Source organism: Oncorhynchus keta, chromosome 8 (genome assembly GCF_023373465.1).
Source record: "Oncorhynchus keta strain PuntledgeMale-10-30-2019 chromosome 8, Oket_V2, whole genome shotgun sequence".
Taxonomy (NCBI): domain Eukaryota; kingdom Metazoa; phylum Chordata; class Actinopteri; order Salmoniformes; family Salmonidae; genus Oncorhynchus; species Oncorhynchus keta.
In genome coordinates this window covers 49,537,917-49,564,242 of record NC_068428.1, presented here as the reverse complement: position 1 = coordinate 49,564,242, position 26,326 = coordinate 49,537,917, and the positions used below count along the sequence as shown (strand labels likewise).

The 26,326-nt window shown below is 38.8% G+C and overlaps 1 protein-coding gene and 1 pseudogene across 1 annotated transcript in view; both read left to right on the top strand.

The window, feature by feature from the left end:
* The first annotated feature begins 1,213 nt into the window (after positions 1 to 1,213).
* Positions 1,214 to 26,326, top strand: part of LOC127931563 (protein LRATD1-like) — a 46,412-nt gene continuing 21,299 nt past the window's right edge. Inside the window, exons 1-2 of the mRNA XM_052524622.1 lie at positions 1,214 to 1,368; positions 1,927 to 2,098. Of these exons, the coding sequence (XP_052380582.1) occupies positions 1,970 to 2,098 (129 nt within the window). The 5' untranslated portion in view covers positions 1,214 to 1,368; positions 1,927 to 1,969. The remainder of the gene's footprint in view (positions 1,369 to 1,926; positions 2,099 to 26,326) is intronic.
* LOC127931316 (protein LRATD1-like) overlaps positions 16,016 to 26,326 on the top strand; it is a 10,460-nt pseudogene continuing 149 nt past the window's right edge.

Sequence of the window (26,326 nt, the reverse complement as noted above, 5' to 3'; positions counted from 1 at the left end):
TGTTAGTGAGGTAATATAATATAGTAGCAGCATGTTAGTGAGGTAATATAATATAGAGGTAATATAATATAGTAGCAGCATGTCAGTGAGGTAATATAATATAGTAGCAGCATGTCAGTGAGGTAATATAATATAGTAGCAGCATGTCAGTGAGGTAATATAATATAGTAGCAGCATGTTAGTGAGGTAATATAATATAGTAGCAGCATGTTAGTGAGGTAATATAATATAGTAGCAGCATGTTAGTGAGGTAATATAATATAGTAGCAGTATGTTAGTGAGGTAATATATGGTGGAACAAACTCCCTCACGACGCCAGGACAGCGGAGTCAATCACCACCTTCCGGAGACACCTGAAACCCCACCTCTTCAAGGAATACCTAGGATAGGGTAAGTAATCCTTCTCACCCCCCCTAAAAAGATTTAGATGCACTATTGTAAAGTGGCTGTTCTACTGGATGTCATAAGGTGAATGCACCAATTTGTAAGTCGCTCTGGATAAGAGCGTCTGCTAAATGACTTAAATGTAAATGTGAGGTAATATAATATAGTAGCAGCATGTTAGTGAGGTAATATAATATAGTAGCAGCATGTTAGTGAGGTAATATAATAATATAATAGTAGCAGCATGTTTCTTAGCCTCTCTGTCAGGCTTCCTCCTCCCTATAACAACGACAGCAACAATCACACCTCTATCTGTCTAGTATTCTTAATTTCTCCGACAACAGCAACAATCACATCTCTGTCTAGTATTCTTCATTCCTCAGACAACAGCAACAATCACATCTCTGTCTAGTATTCTTCATTCCTCAGACAACAGCAACAATCACATCTCTGTCTAGTATTCTTCATTCCTCAGACAACAGCAACAATCACACCTCGATCTGTCTAGTATTCTTCATTCCTCAGACAACAAAACCACGCCACAGTAAAGACCGCAAAACAAGTATATAGAGCCAAGGGTGAAAGCAACGTTGCTGTGTATGGGTAGTTTACCTGAAGTGTGTAGAGCCCTTAACGAATCCCAATCACCACGCGTTGCTCTGCGCCCACGCTATTGGAGGCTGGCTTGAATGACGTGAGGATTGGCCTTTCTGATTGGCCGAGCAGGGACAGGAAAATGCCCCTAGACCAATGGGCTGCGTCAAAGGGCAGATGTTGCGGCTGAAGGCGGAGCTCTCCGAGTTACTTAAAGACGCGAGGTTGAGAAAACACCAGTAAAGCACACAGGGCTGCGGGAGTACAGAGGGGAAGAAGAGAGAGAGAGAGAACGAACGGAGAAATAGAAGAGAGGGACAGGGAGGGAGTAGAGAAGACCGTGGAGCCCGCGGCACTGATGGAACAACAGGATATATAACCGTTCCCTGGGTAACTGCTTCTATTACTCCGGTGTTTTTCCCTGGTGCATTATGGCCTCTAAATTAGCCTTGATTTGTTTTCCCCCCACGGTGCATACAAACTGATCAAGGATAATAATACATCTAAAGCATTCAGTCGGCGCGCACTTCTCTTCTCCGTGGAAGACTGGAGATTTCACCTCCCTCTCTCTCTGTCTCTCTGTCTCTCTTTCTCTCTCTCTATCCATAGCGCTGCTATTTTATCATTCAGTCCACCAGAGGGTATGATTAGCTAAAGGCATGTGATGAGAGCCACGGACTAAATCATTGATTGTTTTCGCGTCTTTCACGGGAACTGGGCTCAGTAACTCGAGTGTGTTGATCACTTATGATCATCTATGTGGCTGTTGATTGTTACATGAATGTACTGGATACTGCTGTGATTCTGTGTAGCTGAAAGCCGACCGGAGTTGTGTACTGGAGCCTGTTGGGTTTTTGTCTGTTCTTTCCCCACAGTAACATATCTGTCCCCTTCTCGCCCCTCTCTCTCCTTCCACCCTCCCTGTCTTTCCTTCCCTCCCTACCCCAGACACCGTATCCCATGCCTCTCCTCTGTCGGGGCCTCGTCATTGATGGGCAACCACTTGGACCGTATCACTCATCTCAGCTACAGCGAGCTGCCAACCGGCGATCCGTCCGGAGTGGAGAAAGAGGAGCTCAGGGTCGGCGTAGCTTACTTCTTCTCCGACGAAGAGGAAGAGGTTGATATTACTTATGTGTATATCCTTTAGTGTTGTCTGTCTCGTGTGTAAGTCGCTCTGGATAAGATGCTAAATGACTTAAATGTAAATGTAAATGTACTCCATCGGGGACCACGTTGGAAACAAATTGGCATCGCTTTAACCCTCGACCTACCAACATATTGTAACACACATTATTTACCAACTGGGGTCAATTTGACCACAATAATAAACTATTAGGGGGAAGAAAATAAAATAATAATAGTAAAATATCTATGTATATCTTATTAATTAGCATATTCTGTCAAAATAATTTGAGGGTAAGTAATAATTGTGTAATAATCATGGGGTATAAACCACTGCATTTTAAAGGGGCCTGTACACCAACATTTAAAACTTCATTTTACTGTGAAGAAAAGGCATTAAATTCACTTCAAAAACGGATCCTTAGAGACATCGACTAAACATATGGCGTAATTTTCTTGATTTACCCAACAGACAGCATTTACATCACTGTTACTGAAACAATCAGAGTGGTAGGGGTTATGACAGCATTTACATCACTGTTAGTGAAACAATCAGAGAGGTAGGGGTTATGACAGCATTTACATCACTGTTAGTGAAACAATCAGAGAGGTAGGGGTTATGACAGCATTTACATCACTGTTAGTGAAACAATCAGAGAGGTAGGGGTTATGACAGCATTTACATCACTGTTAGTGAAACAATCAGAGAGGTAGGGGTTATGACAGCATTTACATCACTGTTAGTGAAACAATCAGAGTGGTAGGGGTTATGGCAGCATTTTCTACAAACCAAAGGTCCACATCTTGTAACTCACTTCTTGAACCAAAGGTCCACATCTTGTAACTCACTTCAAACCAAAGGTCCACATCTTGTAAGTCACTTCAAACCAAAGGTCCACATCTTGTAAGTCACTTCAAACCAAAGGTCCACATCTTGTAACTCACTTCAAACCAAAGGTCCACATCTTGTAAGTCACTTCTGAACCAAAGGTCCACATCTTGTAACTCACTTCAAACCAAAGGTCCACATCTTGTAACTCACTTCAAACCAAAGGTCCACATCTTGTAAGTCACTTCTGAACCAAAGGTCCACATCTTGTAACTCACTTCTGAACCAAAGGTCCACATCTTGTAACTCACTTCAAACCAAAGGTCCACATCTTGTATGTCACTTCTGAACCAAAGGTCCACATCTTGTAAGTCACTTCAAACCAAAGGTCCACATCTTGTAACTCACTTCAAACCAAAGGTCCACATCTTGTAAGTCACTTCAAACCAAAGGTCCACATCTTGTAGCTCACTTCAAACCAAAGGTCCACATCTTGTAACTCACTTCAAACCAAAGGTCCACATCTTGTAACTCACTTCAAACCAAAGGTCCACATCTTGTAAGTCACTTCAAACCAAAGGTCCACATCTTGTAAGTCACTTCAAACCAAAGGTCCACATCTTGTAAGTCACTTCTGAACCAAAGGTCCACATCTTGTAACTCACTTCAAACCAAAGGTCCACATCTTGTAAGTCACTTCTGAACCAAAGGTCCACATCTTGTAACTCACTTCAGAACCAAAGGTCCACATCTTGTAACTCACTTCAAACCAAAGGTCCACATCTTGTAAGTCACTTCTGAACCAAAGGTCCACATCTTGTAACTCACTTCTGACCCAAAGGTCCACATCTTGTAACTCACTTCAAACCAAAGGTCCACATCTTGTAAGTCACTTCTGAACCAAAGGTCCACATCTTGTAACTCACTTCAAACCAAAGGTCCACATCTTGTAGCTCACTTCAAACCAAAGGTCCACATCTTGTAAGTCACTTCAAACCAAAGGTCCACATCTTGTAGCTCACTTCAAACCAAAGGTCCACATCTTGTAGCTCACTTCAAACCAAAGGTCCACATCTTGTAAGTCACTTCAAACCAAAGGTCCACATCTTGTAGCTCACTTCAAACCAAAGGTCCACATCTTGTAGCTCACTTCAAACCAAAGGTCCACATCTTGTAACTCACTTCAAACCAAAGGTCCACATCTTGTAACTCACTTCAAACCAAAGGTCCACATCTTGTAAGTCACTTCTGAACCAAAGGTCCACATCTTGTAGCTCACTTCAAACCAAAGGTCCACATCTTGTAGCTCACTTCAAACCAAAGGTCCACATCTTGTAAGTCACTTCTGAACCAAAGGTCCACATCTTGTAACTCACTTCAAACCAAAGGTCCACATCTTGTAGCTCACTTCAAACCAAAGGTCCACATCTTGTAAGTCACTTCAAACCAAAGGTCCACATCTTGTAGCTCACTTCAAACCAAAGGTCCACATCTTGTAGCTCACTTCAAACCAAAGGTCCACATCTTGTAAGTCACTTCAAACCAAAGGTCCACATCTTGTAGCTCACTTCAAACCAAAGGTCCACATCTTGTAGCTCACTTCAAACCAAAGGTCCACATCTTGTAACTCACTTCAAACCAAAGGTCCACATCTTGTAACTCACTTCAAACCAAAGGTCCACATCTTGTAACTCACTTCAAACCAAAGGTCCACATCTTGTAACTCACTTCAAACCAAAGGTCCACATCTTGTAAGTCACTTCAAACCAAAGGTCCACATCTTGTAAGTCACTTCAGAACCAAAGGTCCACATCTTGTAAGTCACTTCTGAACCAAAGGTCCACATCTTGTAAGTCACTTCTGAACCAAAGGTCCACATCTTGTAACTCACTTCAAACCAAAGGTCCACATCTTGTAAGTCACTTCTGAACCAAAGGTCCACATCTTGTAAGTCACTTCTGAACCAAAGGTCCACATCTTGTAAGTCACTTCTGAACCAAAGGTCCACATCTTGTAACTCACTTCAAACCAAAGGTCCACATCTTGTAACTCACTTCAAACCAAAGGTCCACATCTTGTAACTCACTTCAAACCAAAGGTCCACATCTTGTAACTCACTTCTGAACCAAAGGTCCACATCTTGTAAGTCACTTCTGAACCAAAGGTCCACATCTTGTAAGTCACTTCTGAACCAAAGGTCCACATCTTGTAAGTCACTTCAGAACCAAAGGTCCACATCTTGTAAGTCACTTCAAACCAAAGGTCCACATCTTGTAGCTCACTTCAAACCAAAGGTCCACATCTTGTAACTCACTTCAAACCAAAGGTCCACATCTTGTAACTCACATCAAACCAAAGGTCCACATCTTGTAAGTCACTTCTGAACCAAGGTCCACATCTTGTAACTCACTTCAAACCAAAGGTCCACATCTTGTAGCTCACTTCAAACCAAAGGTCCACATCTTGTAGCTCACTTCAAACCAAAGGTCCACATCTTGTAACTCACTTCAAACCAAAGGTCCACATCTTGTAGCTCACTTCAAACCAAAGGTCCACATCTTGTAACTCACTTCAAACCAAAGGTCCACATCTTGTAACTCACTTCTGAACCAAAGGTCCACATCTTGTAACTCACTTCAAACCAAAGGTCCACATCTTGTAACTCACTTCAAACCAAAGGTCCACATCTTGTAACTCACTTCAAACCAAAGGTCCACATCTTGTAACTCACATCAAACCAAAGGTCCACATCTTGTAACTCACTTCAAACCAAAGGTCCACATCTTGTAACTCACTTCAAACCAAAGGTCCACATCTTGTAACTCACTTCAAACCAAAGGTCCACATCTTGTAACTCACTTCAAACCAAAGGTCCACATCTTGTAACTCACTTCAAACCAAAGGTCCACATCTTGTAACTCACTTCAAACCAAAGGTCCACATCTTGTAACTCACTTCAAACCAAAGGTCCACATCTTGTAAGTCACTTCTGAACCAAAGGTCCACATCTTGTAACTCACTTCAAACCAAAGGTCCACATCTTGTAACTCACTTCAAACCAAAGGTCCACATCTTGTAAGTCACTTCAAACCAAAGGTCCACATCTTGTAACTCACTTCAAACCAAAGGTCCACATCTTGTAAGTCACTTCTGAACCAAAGGTCCACATCTTGTAACTCACTTCTGAACCAAAGGTCCACATCTTGTAAGTCACTTCTGAACCAAAGGTCCACATCTTGTAACTCACTTCAAACCAAAGGTCCACATCTTGTAACTCACTTCAAACCAAAGGTCCACATCTTGTAACTCACTTCAAACCAAAGGTCCACATCTTGTAACTCACTTCAAACCAAAGGTCCACATCTTGTAACTCACTTCAAACCAAAGGTCCACATCTTGTAAGTCACTTCTGAACCAAAGGTCCACATCTTGTAACTCACTTCAAACCAAAGGTCCACATCTTGTAACTCACTTCAAACCAAAGGTCCACATCTTGTAACTCACTTCAAAACAACGGTCCACATCTTGTAACTCACTTCAAACCAAATGATATGTCACCCTATTATCATAACAAGTTGCACATATATAATATTGGCGGATATTTTTGCAAATCTGGTATTTCTAACACATTGTGCTATATTTCTGAGAATACACACCAATACAGCACTATGTCAATTCAGAAGGAAGCTGGTTTCTGGACTACAGTTCAACCAAGTGTTCCTACCGCTGACAGACTTGTGTGAGGTGATTTAGATGTGTACACAGTCATACCTAGTTATAACTTATGTACGCGCCCGCGGTCTAAGGCACTGCATCTCAGTGCAAGAGGCGTCACTACAGACACCCTGGTTCGATCCCGGGCTGTATCACAACCCGGCCGTGAGGGCGGCGGCACAGTTGGCCCAGCGTCGTCCGGGTTACGGGGGGTGGGGTTTAAGCCGGGGTAAGCCGTCATTGTAAATAAGAATTGGTTCTTAACTGACTTGCCTGGTTCAATAAAGGTTAAATAAACATTTATAAATATATAAAGGTGTTCCATCTCGGCCCAGACCTTTAGAATTCTTTCTTTTCTCTGTTATTTTGGTTAGGTTGTGACAAGGGGTGGTTTGTTGTGTTTTTGTCCTGTCTAGGGTTTTTACCTGTCTAGGGTTTTTACCTGTCTAGGGTTTTTACCTGACTAGGGTTTACCTGTCTAGGGTTTTTTTACCTGTCTAAGGTTTTTTACCTGTCTAGGGTTTTTTAGTTTTTTTCTACCTGTCTAGGGTTTTTTTTACCTGTCTAGGGTTTTTTACCTGTCTAGGGTTTTTACCTGTCTAGGGTTTTACCTGTCTAGGGTTTTACCTGTCTAGGGTTTTTACCTGTCTAGGGTTTTTACCTGTCTAGGGTTTTTACCTGTCTAGGGTTTTTACCTGACTAGGGTTTACCTGTCTAGGGTTTTTTTACCTGTCTAAGGTTTTTTACCTGTCTAGGGTTTTTTAGTTTTTTTCTACCTGTCTAGGGTTTTTTTTACCTGTCTAGGTTTTAACCTGTCTAGGTGTTTTGTATGTCTATGGTTGCCTAGATTGGTTCTCAATTAGAGGCAGCTGTTTTTCGTTGTCTCTGATTGGGAACCATATTTTGGCATCCATATTCCTTGGGTAATTTGTGGGTGATTGTCTATGTGTTAGTTGCCTGTGTCTGCACTTATCATATATAGCGTCACGTTCAGTTTGTTGTTTTGTAAGTTTTGTTTGAGTGTTTTTCGTTAAATAAGGAGATGTATTCATCTCGCGCTGCGCCTTGGTCTCATCCACAACAACGAACGTGACAAGATGATCTGTCTATCTGGTCAAAATCCCTGATACTCGGCCCCCCCTTCTACCCTCTGAGGATATCTATAGCTTCATGTTACTTCTCGGGACAAACCTGGTTTCAAATACTTTATTGTATTTGGCCGAAGAAGAACTACTTTTCAGAGAATACACACCAATTAATCAAATCAAATTTTATTGGTCACATACGCATTTTTGCAGATGTTTTTTGCGGGTGTAGAGAAATGCTTGTGTTTCTAGCGCCAACAGTAGTATCTAACTAAATGCTTGTGTTCCTAGCTCCAACAGTAGTATCTAACTAAATGCTTGTGTTCCTAGCGCCAACAGTAGTATCTAACTAAATGCTTGTGTTCCTAGCGCCAACAGTAATATCTAACTAAATGCTTGTGTTCCTAGCTCCAACAGTAGTATCTAACTAAATGCTTGTGTTCCTAGCTCCAACAGTAGTATCAAACTAAATGCTTGTGTTCCTAGCTCCAACAGTAATATCTAACTAAATGCTTGTGTTCCCAGCTCCAACAGTGCAGTAATATCTAACTAAATGCTTGTGTTCCTAGCGCCAACAGTAATATCTAACTAAATGCTTGTGTTCCTAGCTCCAACAGTAATATCTAACTAAATGCTTGTGTTCCTAGCGCCAACAGTAATACCTAGCTAAATGCTTGTGTTCCTAGCTCCAACAGTGCAGTAGTATCTAACTAAATGCTTGTGTTCCTAGCTCCAACAGTGCAGTAGTATCTAACTAAATGCTTGTGTTCCTAGCTCCAACAGTGCAGTAGTATCTAACTAAATGCTTGTGTTCCTAGCTCCAACAGTAATATCTAACTAAATGCTTGTGTTCCTAGCTCCAACAGTAGTATCTAACTAAATGCTTGTGTTCCTAGCTCCAACAGTAGTATCTAACTAAATGCTTGTGTTCTTAGCTCCAACAGTGCAGTAGTATCTAACTAAATGCTTGTGTTCCTAGCTCCAACAGTACAGTCGTATCTAACTAAATGCTTGTGTTCCTAGCTCCAACAGTAGTATCTAACTAAATGCTTGTGTTCCTAGCTCCAACAGTAGTATCTAACTAAATGCTTGTGTTCCTACCTCCAACAGTAGTATTCCTAGCTCCAACAGTAGTATCTAACTAAATGCTTGTGTTCCTAGCTCCAACAGTGCAGTAGTATCTAACTAAATGCTTGTGTTCCTAGCTCCAACAGTAGTATCTAACTAAATGCTTGTGTTCCTAGCTCCAACAGTAGTATCTAACTAAATGCTTGTGTTCCTAGCTCCAACAGTAGTATCTAACTAAATGCTTGTGTTCCTAGCTCCAACAGTACAGTCGTATCTAACTAAATGCTTGTGTTCCTAGCTCCAACAGTAGTATCTAACTAAATGCTTGTGTTCCTAGCTCCAACAGTAGTATCTAACTAAATGCTTGTGTTCCTAGCTCCAACAGTAGTATCTAACTAAATGCTTGTGTTCCTAGCTCCAACAGTAGTATCTAACTAAATGCTTGTGTTCCCAGCTCCAACAGTGCAGTAATATCTAACTAAATGCTTGTGTTCCTAGCGCCAACAGTAATATCTAACTAAATGCTTGTGTTCCTAGCTCCAACAGTAGTATCTAACTAAATGCTTGTGTTCCTAGCTCCAACAGTAGTATCTAACTAAATGCTTGTGTTCCTAGCTCCAACAGTAGTATCTAACTAAATGCTTGTGTTCCCAGCTCCAACAGTGCAGTAATATCTAACTAAATGCTTGTGTTCCTAGCGCCAACAGTAATATCTAACTAAATGCTTGTGTTCCTAGCTCCAACAGTAGTATCTAACTAAATGCTTGTGTTCCTAGCTCCAACAGTAGTATCTAACTAAATGCTTGTGTTCCTAGCGCCAACAGTAATATCTAACTAAATGCTTGTGTTCCTAGCTCCAACAGTAGTATCTAACTAAATGCTTGTGTTCCTAGCGCCAACAGTAATATCTAACTAAATGCTTGTGTTCCTAGCTCCAACAGTAGTATCTAACTAAATGCTTGTGTTCCTAGCTCCAACAGTAGTATCTAACTAAATGCTTGTGTTCCTAGCGCCAACAGTAATATCTAACTAAATGCTTGTGTTCCTAGCTCCAACAGTAGTATCTAACTAAATGCTTGTGTTCCTAGCGCCAACAGTAATATCTAACTAAATGCTTGTGTTTCTAGCGCCAACAGTAATATCTAACTAAATGCTTGTGTTCCTAGCTCCAACAGTAATATCTAACTAAATGCTTGTGTTCCTAGCTCCAACAGTAGTATCTAACTAAATGCTTGTGTTCCTAGCTCCAACAGTAATACCTAGCTAAATGCTTGTGTTCCTAGCTCCAACAGTAATACCTAGCTAAATGCTTGGGTTCCTAGCTCCAACAGTAATACCTAGCTAAATGCTTGTGTTCCTAGCTCCAACAGTAATCAGTACCTAAATGCTTGTGTTCCTAGCTCCAACAGTAATACCTAGCTAAATGCTTGTGTTCCTAGCTCCAACAGTAATACCTAGCTAAATGCTTGTGTTCCTAGCTCCAACAGTAATACCTAACTAAATGCTTGTGTTCCTAGCTCCAACAGTAATACCTAGCTAAATGCTTGTGTTCCTAGCTCCAACAGTAATACCTAGCTAAATGCTTGTGTTCCTAGCTCCAACAGTAATATCTAACTAAATGCTTGTGTTCCTAGCTCCAACAGTAATACCTAGCTAAATGCTTGTGTTCTCTAATACCTAGCTCTTGTGTTCAAACAGTGTAGTAGTATTATTTGTGTACTTTTGAACTGCCTTTTTTTGTGGTACAGCAGTAGTTAATTAATTATGACTAGAATACAGTTAGTCAGACGTTTACAAACTCAGGTTGGAGTCAGTAAAACTCGTTTTTCAACCACTCCACAAATTTCTTGTTTATTTTTTATTTTTTTTACCTTTATTTAACCAGGCAAGTCAGTTAAGAACAAATTCTTATTTTCAATGACGGCCTGGGAACAGTGGGTTAACTGCCTGTTCAGGGGCAGAACAACAGATTTGTACCTTGTCAGCTCGTTGATTTGAACTTGCAACCTTCCGGTTACTAGTCCAACGCTCTAACCACTAGGCTACCCTGCCGCCTCTACACTCTAACCACTAGGCTACCCTGCCACCTCTACACTCTAACCACTAGAGCGTTGGACTAGGCTACCCTGCTGCCCCCTTTTTTCGATTTTCGCCTAAAATTACATACTCAAATCTAGCTGCCTGAAGCTCAGGCCCTGAAGCAAGGATATGCATATTCTTGGTACCATTTGAAAGGAAACACTTTGAAGTTTGTGGAAATGTGAATTGAATTTAGGAGAATATAACACAATAGATCTGGTAGAAGATGATACAAAGAAAAAAACGTTTTTATTTCATTTCTACCACCATCTTTGAAATGTAACAGAAAGGTCCCAGGTCTAGCCATCACTCTGGTTGTAATTCCGATGGTGTCCACAAGAGGGAAGCAGTGTATGTGCAAAGTTTCAGACTGATAAGTTGAAGTATGAGTGAGCTTACGTGACCCAGGTACATTTGGGCTAAGACATTGACATTTTCATTACATTTTTCTGCAAGAATATCGTCAAATCTGTATACTTGGACTTTGACTGAACTTTTCCAGCCATATTGTCAGTTCAACATTTGCAAAACACCCAGTTTTCATAACTTCATAACTCTCCATATTCTTGTAAATTTTGCCCAAAAGGAAAAGGCTTATCGCACAGGGTTAGCAGCTACATTTTGCAACAGATACGGGTTTTCCCGTACTCCCGCATACTCCCGTAAAGCTCATTGGCTATCTAGCTAGCTTTGTTTGACCCCGATTGGTGCTTATTTGACAAAGTTACAGTCAATCAAGTGAAGACCGTCCTTGTCATCTGCGTGCCATGAAGGCTTCACTCTCTGACCCAATATGGTGTCCTATAGGATATACTACAGCCCTAATGATATAGTGATGTCTGGTTACGTTCTAGGATCTCTGATATGGTGTCCTATAGGATATACTACACCCCTAATGATATAGTGAAGTCTGGTTACGTTCTAGGATCTCTGATATGGTGTCCTATAGGATATACTACAGCCCTAATGATATAGTTAAGTCTGGTTACGTTCTAGGATCTCTGATATGGTGTCCTATAGGATATACTACAGCCCTAATGATATAGTTAAGTCTGGTTACGTTCTAGGATCTCTGATATGGTGTCCTATAGGATATACTACACCCCTAATGATATAGTGAAGTCTGGTTACGTTCTAGGATCTCTGATATGGTGTCCTATAGGATATACTACAGCCCTAATGATATAGTTAAGTCTGGTTACGTTCTAGGATCTCTGATATGGTGTCCTATAGGATATACTACAGCCCTAATGATATAGTTAAGTCTGGTTACGTTCTAGGATCTCTGATATGGTGTCCTATAGGATATACTACACCCCTAATGATATAGTGAAGTCTGGTTACCTTCTAGGATCTCTGATATGGTGTCCTATAGGATATACTACACCCCTAATGATATAGTGAAGTCTGGTTACATTCTAGGATCTCTGATATGGTGTCCTATAGGATATACTACACCCCTAATGATATAGTGGAGTCTGGTTACCTTCTAGGATCTCTGATATGGTGTCCTATGGGATATACTACACCCCTAATGATATAGTGAAGTCTGGTTACCTTCTAGGATCTCTGATATGGTGTCCTATAGGATATACTACACCCCTAATGATATAGTGAAGTCTGGTTACGTTCTAGGATCTCTGATATGGTGTCCTATAGGATATACTACACCCCTAATGATATAGTGAAGTCTGGTTACGTTCTAGGATCTCTGATATGGTGTCCTATAGGATATACTACACCCCTAATGATATAGTGAAGTCTGGTTACGTTCTAGGATCTCTGATATGGTGTCCTATAGGATATACTACACTCCTAATGATATAGTGAAGTCTGGTTACCTTCTAGGATCTCTGATATGGTGTCCAAGAGGATATACTACATCCCTAATGATACAGTGAAGTCTGGTTACATTCTAGGATCTCTGATATGGTGTCCTAGAGGATATACTACACCCTAATGATACAGTGAAGTCTGGTTACGTTCTAGGATCTCTGATATGGTGTCCTATAGGATATACTACACTCCTAATGATATAGTGAAGTCTGGTTACCTTCTAGGATCTCTGAGGAATAAATACGAATGTGATTTGACTGGTTCAAACAACGTTTAGGGTTAGATTTTCACAGATTCCTTTCTTTGCAAATTGAACGAGTGGAAATACAAAATTGATCGTGCATGCTGTATGGACCTTTTTACGATATGAAAAATTATTTCATGTCATCTCTGGGACCCTTTGGATGATAAATCAGAGCAAGATTTCAGAATGTAAGTAACCTTCAGAGGTGAATATATCAAACCTATCGCGGTGAAAAAAAGTGTTTTATTGTTAGGAGCAAACAATAGCATGGCATTTCTTCACAGTAATAGCTACGATAAATTGGACAGTGCAGTTATATTAACAAGAATTTAAGCTTTCAGCTGATATAAGACGCTTACATGTACCGACATTTGTTGTTTCTCTAAAATCTGCGATCGTGACACACCGCGCTGCATGATTTACAACTGTCCCGTTGACAGGACGCCTATCCCCACTGGAATTGTGCATGACAAGTCATTTTTCCAACAATTGTTTACAGACAGATTATTTAACTTAGAATTATCTGGATCACAATTTCAGTGGGTCAGAAGTTTACATACACTAAGTTGACTGTGCATTTAAACAGCTTGGATAATTCCAGAAAATTATGTCATGGCTTTAGAAGCTTCTAAAAGGCTAATTTACATAATTTGAGTTAATTGGAGGTGTACCTGTGGGTGTATTTCAAGGTCTACCTTCAAACTCAGTGTCTCTTTGGTTGACATCATGGGAAAATCAAAAGAAATCAGCCAAGACCTCAAGTCTGGGTCGTCCTTGGGAGCAATTTCCAAACGCCTGAAGGTACCACGTTCACCTGTATAAACAATAGTACACAAGTATAAACACCATGGGACCACGCAGCCGTCATACCGCTCAGGAAGGAGATGCGTTCTGTCTCCTAGAGATGAATGTACTTTGGTGCGAAAAGTGCGAATGAATCCCAGAACAACAGCAAAGGACCATGTGAAGATGCTGGAGGAAACGGGTACAAAAGTATCTATATCCACAGTAAAACGAGTCCTATATCGACATAACCTGAAAGGCCGCTCAACAAGTAGGAAGCCACTGCTCCAAAACCGCCATTAAAAAAAGCAAGACTACGGTTTGCAACTGCACATGGGGACAAAGAGCGTAACTTTTTGGAGAAATGTCCTCTGGTTTGATGAAACAAAAATAGAACTGTTTGGCCATAATGACGTCGTTATGTTTGGAGGGAAAAGGGGGAGGCTTGCAAGCCGAAGAACACCATCCCAACCGTGAAGCATGGGGGTGGCAGCATCATGTTGTGGGGGTGCTTTGCTGCAGGAGGGACTGGTGCACTTCACAAAATAGATGGCATCATGAGGGAGTAACATTATGTGGATATATTGAAGCAACATCTCAAGACATCAGTCAGGAAGTTAAATCTTAGTCGCAAATGGGTCTTCCAAATGGACAATGGCCCCAAGCATACTTCCAAAGTTGTGGCAAAATGGCTTAAGGACAACAAAGTCAAGGTATTGGAGTGGCCATCACAAAGCCCTGACCTCAATCCTATAGAAAATTTGTGGGCAGAACGGAAAAGTTTGTACGAGCAAGGAGGCCTACAAACCTGACTCAGTTACACCAGCTCTGTCAGGAGGAATGGGCCAAAATTCTGGGGATGTGATGAAAGAAATGAAAACTGAAATAAATAATTCTCTCTACTATCATTCTGACATTTCACATTCTTAAAATAAAGTGGTGATCCTAACTGACCCAAGACAGGGAATTTTTACTAAGATTAAATGTCAAGAATTTGAATCAAATCAAATCAAATGTATTTATATAGCCCTTCGTACATCAGCTGATATCTCAAAGTGCTGTACAGAAACCCAGCCTAAAACCCCAAACAGCAAGCAATGCAGGTGTAGAAGCACGGTGGCTAGGAAAAACTCCCTAGAAAGGCCAAAACCTAGGAAGAAACCTAGAGAGGAACCAGGCTATGTGGGGTGGCCAGTCCTCTTCTGGCTGTGCCGGTGGAGATTATAACAGAACATGGCCAAGATGTTCAAATGTTCATAAATGACCAGCATGGTCGAATAATAGTAAGGCAGAACAGTTGAAACTGGAGCAGCAGCATGGCCAGGTGGACTGGGGACAGCAAGGAGTCATCATGTCAGGTAGTCCTGGGGCATGGTCCTAGGGCTCAGGTCCTCCGAGAGAAAGAAAGAAGGAGAGAATTAGAGAACGCACACTTAGATTCACACAGGACACCGAATTAGGACAGGAGAAGTACTCCAGATATAACAAACTGACCCTAGCCCCCCGAAACAAACTACTGCAGCATAAATACTGGAGGCTGAGACAGGAGGGGACAGGAGACACTGTGGCCCCATCCGAGGACACCTCTGGACAGGGCCAAACAGGAAGGATATAACCCCACCCAAAAAACTGAGTTTAAATGTATTTGGCTCAGGTTTATACGTAAACTTCCGACTTCAACTGTACATGTATTTGGCTAAGGTGTATGTGCTTTCACATGTTTAAGTCTCCATATATCCACTAGTTCTAATATATCCCTGATATTCATACATGGGCCGGCAGGGTAGCCTAGTGGTTAGAGCGTTGGACTAATAACCGAAAGGTTGCAAGTTCAAACCCCCGAGCTGACAAGGTACAAATCTGTCGTTCTGCCCCTGAACAAGGCAGTTAACCCACTGTTCCGAGGCCGTCATTGAAAATAAGAATTTGTTCTTAACTGACTTGCCTGGTTAAATAAAGGTAAAATAAAAATAAATCCCTGATATTCATACATGAGGGTTATAGTTTATAGTGTGATTTCCTTGAGGTACTTAAAACCGTCTAAGAATCTCCCACCATAATAATTTAGTTATGCCTATAAGCTCGATACATTCAGTAAACTCAGTATTACTTTGTGTGTTATTTCTTACATTAATTGTTGAATTATTACTTACAGCCAAAAATCAGTTTTGGAAATTCGGTCGATGGCATTTTGACCAGAAATGCAACTTTCCTCGAATGGATCCTTTGTTCGTACACCCCCAAGGCATTTCCTCCCAGGGGAGGGGCTTCAAGATGAAAAATAATAAAGTAGACCAGCTCAGGGCGAGGATCTCCTTCCAGAGAGACATCAGGGACTGTAAGATACTCTGTTTCCCAGAATCATGGCTCTCTCTGGATGTACTGTCCCCATCCATACAGCCAGCGGGGTTCTCCATATTAACATCATCATAACGTAACTCTCCGGGAAAGGTGGAGGGGTTCGTTTCATTATGAACTGGTCATGGTGTGATTGCGATAACGTACAGGAACCTTTTGTTCACCCGATCTGAAATACCGCATTCTCTTCGGTCGTCGTCACGGCTGTGTATATTTCTCCTCTACACCAATACAGCTCTCTGTGTATCTGAGTACTGTATTGCAGTTCTATCAAGTATTTATACCAGTGGAGGACCATCTGGCAGATTTTTAAATGCAAATAAATAAGGTAATTTAGTTTTTTTTTTTTACACAGTCATACAATACGTTGTATTGAAAAGTCCTGGGGAGCTGTATCTCTCTATCTGGTCTAAATCACTGATACATGTTCCCCTCCATCCTCTGGTGGATAACCTATCTGGTCTAAATCACTGATACATGTTCCCCTCCATCCTCTGGTGGATAACCTATCTGGTCTAAATCACTGATACATGTTCCCCTCCATCCTCTGGTGGATAACTTGTTATTATGTCTCCAAAGAAACAAATAGAGGTCATATCTATCAAATGACTAAAGGCAAAATTAGGTGTTTTTGTCTGGGGTCAAAATGAGCCCAAATAACTTACATTTGTAAATAGTGCATATTGATATAGAAAGTCTAAACAATTATTTATTTGAATAATTGAAAACACTACTTTTAGCCTATGATAAAACATATGGCTCTCAACTGGGGTCAAAATTACCCCAGTTGGTAGCTTGAGGGGTCTTGTAACCCTGGGTTTGTAGGTCTACTCAGGCTACCATTATGGCAGATCATGAAATGCATGTTTACCAAATTATTAGATGCCCTGTAAAAAAATATTTTTAAAAAGTAAACATTTTTTCACACACTGAGAATAATCGGCACGAACCAGATTGACGAGATCTTCCCATGATGTTTCTGCAGAGAGGACCGACCCTCTTAGAGGAATCATGTGTTTATCTGCAGAGAAGACCGACCCTCTTGGGAGAATCATGTGTTTATCTGCAGAGAGGACCGACCCTCTTGGGAGAGTCATGTGTTTATCTGCAGAGAGGACCGACCCTCTTAGAGGAATCATGTGTTTATCTGCAGAGAGGACCGACCCTCTTGGGAGAATCATGTGTTTATCTGCAGAGAGGACCGACCCTCTTGGGAGAGTCATGTGTTTATCTGCAGAGAGGACCGACCCTCTTGGGAGAATCATGTGTTTATCTGCAGAGAGGACCGACCCTCTTAGAGGAATCATGTGTTTATCTGCAGAGAGGACCGACCCTCTTAGAGGAATCATGTGTTTATCTGCAGAGAGGACCGACCCTCTTGGGAGAGTCATGTGTTTATCTGCAGAGAGGACCGACCCTCTTAGAGGAATCATGTGTTTATCTGCAGAGAGGACCGACCCTCTTGGGAGAATCATGTGTTTATCTGCAGAGAGGACCGACCCTCTTAGAGGAATCATGTGTTTATCTGCAGAGAGGACCGACCCTCTTGGGAGAGTCATGTGTTTATCTGCAGAGAGGACCGACCCCTCTTAGACGAATCATGTGTTTATCTGCAGAGAGGACCGACCCTCTTAGAGGAATCATGTGTTTATCTGCAGAGAGGACCGACCCTCTTAGGAGAGTCATGTGTTTATCTGCAGAGAGGACCGACCCTCTTAGGGGAGTCATGTGTTTATCTGCAGAGAGGACCGACCCTCTTAGGAAGTCATGTGTTTATCTGCAGAGAGGACCGACCCTCTTAGGGGAGTCATGTGTTTATCTGCAGAGAGGACCGACCCTCTTAGAGGAATCATGTGTTTATCTGCAGAGAGGACCGACCCTCTTAGGGGAATCATGTGTTTATCTGCAGAGAGGACCGACCCTCTTAGAGGAATCATGTGTTTATCTGCAGAGAGGACCGACCCTCTTAGAGGAATCATGTGTTTATCTGCAGAGAGGACCGACCCTCTTGGGAGAGTCATGTGTTTATCTGCAGAGAGGACCGACCCTCTTAGAGGAATCATGTGTTTATCTGCAGAGAGGACCGACCCTCTTAGGAGAGTCATGTGTTTATCTGAGGATAATCACGTTGTTTTGAGCTAAAAAAGAAACAGTATAGCAGTCAGCCAATCAAGGAGCCAAATGAATGGCTCTTTCACCGATGTTTACCAAAAGATTCAAAAGAGCTGTTCATTCGCGAGCGACCCGACACTAATGACAAACTTTGATTCTATCTTTAGTTGGATATCTCTAAAATACATTTGATTGATGATGTGATGTGATTGATGATTTGATTGATGATGTGATTGATGATTTGATTGATGATTGATTGATGATGATTGATGATGTGATTGATGATGTGATTGATTGATGATGTGATTGATTGATGATGTGATTGATGATGTGATGATTTGATTGATTGATGATGTGATTGATGATGTGATTGATGATGTGATTGATTGATTGATGATGTGATTGATTGATGATGTGATTGATTGATGATGTAATTGATGATGTGATTGATGATGTGATTGATGATGTGATTGATGAGGTGATTGATGATGTGATTGATGATGTGATTGATTTAATTATGATGTGATTGATTGATGATTTGATTTGATTGATGATGTGATTGATGATTGATTATGATTGATTGATGATGTGATTGATGATGTGATTGATGAATGTAATTATTGATTGATTGATGATGTGATTGATGATGTGATTGATTATGTGATTATTAATTTGATTGATGATTTGATTGATGATGTGATTGATGATGTGATTGATGATTAATTAATTGTAATTGATTAATGATTTGATTGATGATGTAATTGATGAATTAATTAATGATTAATTGATGATGTGATTGATGATGTGATTGATGATGTGATTGATGATGTGATTGATGATGTGATTGATGATGTGATTGATGATGTGATTGATGATGTGATTGATGATGTGATTGATGATGTGATTGATGATTGATTGATGATGTGATTGATGATGTGATTGATGATGTGATTGATGATGTGATTGATGATGTGATTGATGATGTGATTGATGATGTGATTGATGATTTGATTGATGATGTGATTGATGATGTGATTGATGTGATTGATGATGTGATTGATGATGTGATTGATGATTTGATTGATGATGATTGATGATGTGATTGATTGTGATTGATGATTGATTGATGATGTGATTGATTTTGATTGATGATTTGATTGATGATTTGATTTGATTGATGATGTGATTATTGATTGATTATGATTGATTGATGATGTGATTGATGATGATTGATGATGTGATTGATGATTTGATTGATGATGTGATTGATGATTTGATTGATGATGTGATTGATGATGTGATTGATGATGTGATTGATGATTAATTGATGATGTGATTGATGATGTGATTGATGATGTTGATGATGATTGATGATTTGATTGATGATTTGATTGATGATTTGATTGATGTTGATGATTGATTAATGATGATTGATGATTATTGATGATGTGATTGATGATGTGATTGATGATTGATTGATGATGTGATTGATGATGTGATTGATGATTGATTGATGATGTAATTGATGATTTGATTGATGATTGATTGATGATGTGATTGATGATGTGATTGATTATTTGATTGATGATGTGATTGATGATTGATTGATGATGTGATTGATGATGATTGATGATTGATTGATGATGATTGATTTGATTGATTGATTGATGATGATTGATGATGTGATTGATGATGTGATTGATTATTGATTGATTGATGATTGATGATGTGATTGATTGATTGATTGATTGATGATGTGATTGATGATGTGATTGATGATGTGATTGATGATTGATTGATGATGTGATTGATGATGTGATTGATGATGTGATTATTAATTGATTGATGATTGATTGATGATGTGATTGATTGATGATGTGATTGATGATGTGATTGATGATTATTGATGATGTGATTGATTGATTGATTGTGATTGATTAATGTGATTATTGATGTGATTGATGATGTGATTGATGATGTGATTGATGATGTGATTGATGATGTAATTGATTATGTGATTGATTGATGATGATTGATGATGTGATTGATGATGTGATTGATGATGTGATTGATGATGTGATTGATGATGTTGATTAATTGATGATGTGATTGATGATGTGATTGATTGATGATGTGATTGATTGATGATGTGATTGATGATGTGATTGATGATGTGATTGATGATGTGATTGATTGATGATGTGATTGATTGATGATGTGATTGATGATGTGATTGATGATGATGATTGATGATGTGATTGATTGATGATGTGATGTGATTGATGATGTGATTGATTGATGATGTGATTGATGATGTGATTGATTGATGATGTGATTGATGATGTGATTGATTGATGATGTGATTGATGATGATGTGATTGATGATGATTGATGATGTGATTGATGATGTGATTGATTGATGATGTGATTGATTGATGATGTGATTGATTGATGATGTAATTGATGTGATTGATGATGATTGATGATGTGATTGATGATGTGATTGATGATGTGATTGATGATGTGATTGATGATGATTGATGATGATTGATGATGTGATTGATTGATGATGTGATTGATTGATGATGTGATTGATTGATGATGATTGATGATGTAATTGATGATGTGATTGATGATGTGATTGATGATGATGATTGATGATGTGATTGATGATGATTGATGATGTGATTGATTGATGATGTGATTGATGATGTGATTGATGATTTGATTGATGTGATTGATGATGTGATTGATGATGTGATTGATTGATGATTGATTGATTATGATGTGATTGATGATGTGATTGATTGATGAGGTGATTGATGATGTGATTGATGATGTGATTGATGATGTGATTGATGATGTGATTGATGATGTGATTGATGATGTGATTGATGATGTGATTGATGATGTGATTGATTGATGTGATTGATGATGTGATTGATTGATGTGATGATTGATTGATGATTGATTGATGATGTGATTGATGATGTGATTGATGATGTGATTGATGATTGATTGATGATTTGGTTTGATTGATGATGTGATTGATGATGTGATTGATTGATGATGTGATTGATGATGTGATTGATTGATGAGGTGATTGATGATGTGATTGATTGATGATGTGATTGATTGATGATGTGATTGATTGATGATGTGATTGATGATGTGATTGATGATGTGATTGATTGATGATGTGATTGATGATGTGATTGATGATGTGATTGATGATGTGATTGATGATGTGATTGATGATGTGATTGATTGATGATGTGATTGATTGATGATGTGATTGATGATGTGATTGATGATGTGATTGATGATGTGATTGATTGATGATGTGATTGATGATGTGATTGATGATGTGATTGATGATGTGATTGATGATGTGATTGATGATGTGATTGATGATGTGATTGATGATGATGTGATTGATGATGATTGATTGATGATGTGATTGATTATGATTGATTGATGGTGATTGATGATGTGATTGATGATTTGATTGATGATGTGATTGATTATCGATGTGATTGATTATGTGATTGATGATGTGATTGATTATGATTTGATTGATGATGTGATTGATGATGTGATTGATGATGTGATTGATGATGTGATTGATTGATGATTGATGATGTGATTGATGATGTGATTGATGATGATTGATTGATGATGTGATTGATGATGATTGATTGATGATGTGATTGATGATGTGATTGATGATGTGATTGATTGATGATGTGATTGATGATTGATGATGATTGATTGATGATTGATTGATGAATGATTGATTGATGATGTTGATTGATGATTGATTGATGATTGATTGATTGATGATGTGATTGATGATGATGATTGATGATGTGATTGATGAGGTGATTGATTGATGATGTGATTGATGGTGATTGATTGATGATGTGATTGATGATGTGATTGATGATGTAATGTGATTGATGTGATTGATGATGTGATTGATGATTGATTGATGAATGATTGATGATGTGATTGATTGATGATGTGATTGATTATGATGATTGATGATGTGATTGATTATGAATGTGATTGATTATGAATGTAATTGATTATGATTAATTGATGATGTGATTGATTGATGATGTGATGATTGATGATTGATTGATGATGGTGATTGATGATGTGATTGATTGATGATGTGATTGATGATGTGATTGATTGATGATGATGTGATTGATGATGTGATTGATGATGTGATTGATGATTGATTATGATGTGATTAATGATGATTGATGATGTGATTTGATTGATGATTGTGATTGATGATGTGATTGATTATGATGTGATTGATGATGTGATTGATGATGTGATTGATTGTGATTGATTGATTGATGATGTGATTGATGATGTGATTGATGATTGATTGATGATTGATTGATGTGATTGATTGATGATGTGATTGATGATGTGATTGATGATGATTGTGATGTGATTGATTGATGATTGATTGATGATGATTGATGATGTGATTGATGATGTGATTGATGATGTGATTGATGATTGATTGATGATGTGATTGATGATGTGATTGATGATGATGATTGATGATGTGATTGATTGATGATGTGATTGATTATGTGATGATTGATGAGGTGATTGATGATGTGATTGATTGATGTGATTGATGATGTTGATTGATGATGTGATTGATGATGTGATTGATTGATGATGTGATTGATGATGTGATTGATTATGTGATTGATGATGATTGATGTGATTGATGATGTGATTGATGATGATTGATGATGTGATTGATGATGTGATTGATGATGATGATGATTGATGATGTGATTGATGATGTGATTGATGATTGATTGATTATGTGATTGATGAGGTGATTGATTGATGATGTGATTGATTGATTGATGATGTGATTGATTATGTGATGTTAATTGATTGATGATGTGATTGATTGATGATGTGATTGATGATGTGATTGATTGATTGATGTGATTGATTGATGATGTGATTGATTGATTGATTGATGATGTGATTGATGATGTGATTGATTGATGATGTGATTGATGATGTGATTGATTGATGATGTGATTGATGTGATTGATGATGTGATTGATTGATGATTTTGATTGATGATGTGATTGATTGATTGTGATTGATTGATGATGTGATTGATGATGATTGATTGTGATTGATTGATGATGTGATTGATGATGATGATTGTGATTATGAATGTAATTGATGATGTGATTGATGATGTGATTGATGTGATTGATGATTGATTGATGATGTGATTGATGATGATTGATGATGATGTGATTGATGATGATTGATTGATGATGTGATTGATGATGTGATTGATGAGGTGATTGATGATTGATTGATTGTGATTGATGATGTGATGTGATTGATGATGATTGATTGATTGATGTGATTGATGATTGATTGATGATGTGATTGATGATGTAATTGATTGATGATGATGTGATTGATGATGTGATTGATTGATGATTGATTGATGATGTGATTGATGATGTGATTGATGATGTGATTGATGATGTGATTGATGATGTGATTGATGATGTGATTGATGATGTGATTGATGATGTGATTGATGATGTGATTGATGATGTGATTGATTGATGATGTGATGATGATGTGATTGATGATGTGATTGATGATGTGATTGATGATGTGATTGATGATGAGGTGATGATTGATGATGTGAGTTGATTGATTATGTGATTGATGATGTGATTGATGATGTGATTGATGATGTGATTGATGATGTGATTTTGATGATGTGATTGATGATGTGATTGATGATGTGATTGATGATGTGATTGATGATGTGATTGATGATGTGATTGATGATGATGTGATTGATTGATGATTTGATTGATGATGTGATTGATGATATTGATAATGTGATTGATGATGTGATTGATGATTGATTGATGTGTAATTGATGATTTGATTGATGATTGATTGATGATGTGATTGATGATTGATTGATGATGTGATTGATGATGATGATTTGATTGATGATGTGATTGATTATGTGATTGATTATGTGATTGATGATGTGATTGATTGATGATGTGATTGATGATGTGATTGATTAATGATGATTGATGATGTGATTGATGATGTGATTGATGATGTGATTGATGATGTGATTGATTGATGTGATTGATGATGATGGTGATTGATTGATGATGTGATTGATGATGTGATTGATGATGTGATTGATGTGATTGATGATGTGATTGATGATGTGATTGATGATGTGATTGATGATGCTTGATTGATGATGTGATTGATTGATGTGATTGATTGATGATGTGATTGATGATGTGATTGATGATGTGATTGATGATGTGATTGATGATGGGATGATTGATTGATGTGATTGATTATGATGTGATTGATGATGTGATTGATTGTGATTGATGATGTGATTGATTGATGATTGTGATTGATGATGTGATTGATGATTGATTGATGATGTGATTGATGATGGTGATTGATGATGTGATTGATTGATTTGATTATGATGTGATTGATTGATGATGATTGATGATTTGATTGATGATGTGATTGATGATGTGATTGATGGATGATTGATTGATGATGTGATTGATTGATTGATGATGATTTGATTGATGATGTGATTGATTGATGATGTGATTGATGATGTGATTGATGATTAATTGATTGATGATGTGATTATGATGATTGATGATGTGATTATGATGATGATTGATTGAAGTGATTGATGATGTGATTGATGATGTGATTGATTGATGATGTGATTGATGATGTGATGTGATTGATGATGTGATTGATGATGTGATTGATTGATGATTTGATTGATGATGTGATTGATGATTGATTGATGATGTGATTGATTGATGTGATTGATTGATGATTGATTATGTGATTGATGATGTGATTGGATTAATGTGATTGATGATGTGATTGATGATGTGATTGATGATGTGATTGATGATGTGATTTCATGATGATTGATGATGATTGATGATGTGATTGATGATGTGATTGATGATGATTGATTGATGATGATTGATGATTTGATTGATGATGTGATTGATTATGATGTGATTGATGATTTGATTGATTTGATGATTTAGTGATTGATGATGTGATTGATGATGTGATTGATTATGTGATTGATGATGTGATTGATGATGTGATTGATGATGTGATTGATGATGTGATTGATGATATGATTGATGATGTGATTGATTATTTGATGATTGATTGATGATGTGATTGATGATATGATTGATGATGTGATTGATGATTGATTGATGATTGATTGATGATGTGATTGATGATTTGATGTGATTGATGATTGATGATGTGATTGATGATGTGATTGATGATGTGATTGATGATGTGATTGATGATGATTGATGATGTGATTGATGATTGATTGATGATGTGATTGATGATTTGATTGATGATTGATGATGTGATTGATGATGTGATTGATGATGTGATTGATGATGTGATTGATGATTGATTGATGATGGGATTGATGATGTGATTGATGTGATTGATGATTTGATTCCAGGTGGACGACGGAGGAAGAGGAGGAGGAGGAGGAGGTTACCCTTGCGCCAGCCAGGAGAGCCCCGGGCGGTCAGCGAGCTGGAGTACTCCGCATTCTGCTCACAGAATGCATCTTCTCCAAGCTCCGAAAACCAGGACTTGAACGTGTACTCCACCAAAACATTGCTCTCCATGTGCAAGCCAGGGGACCTTGTGGAGCTAGTATCCACATCACAGGCACCTCACTGGGCTGTGTACGAGCTCAACGACCAGGTGATACACCTACACGAGGGGAGATACGGAAGGACAGCCTGACTGAGAGATAGGGCGGGGCCGGCGTGGACGGATAGTGAACAGCCGCTGCCGGTTCCGGCCGCTGCCCGCCAACCTGGTTGTGCAGAACGCCACTGGGCACCTCGGCCTGAACAGCGGGGAGATCTGCTGGACCAACTCGGAGAGCTTCGCCGCCTGGTGCCGTTTCGGGAAAGCGGGAGTTTAAGAAGGGAGGCGAGGCACACTCGGCGGCGCAGCAGTACTTTC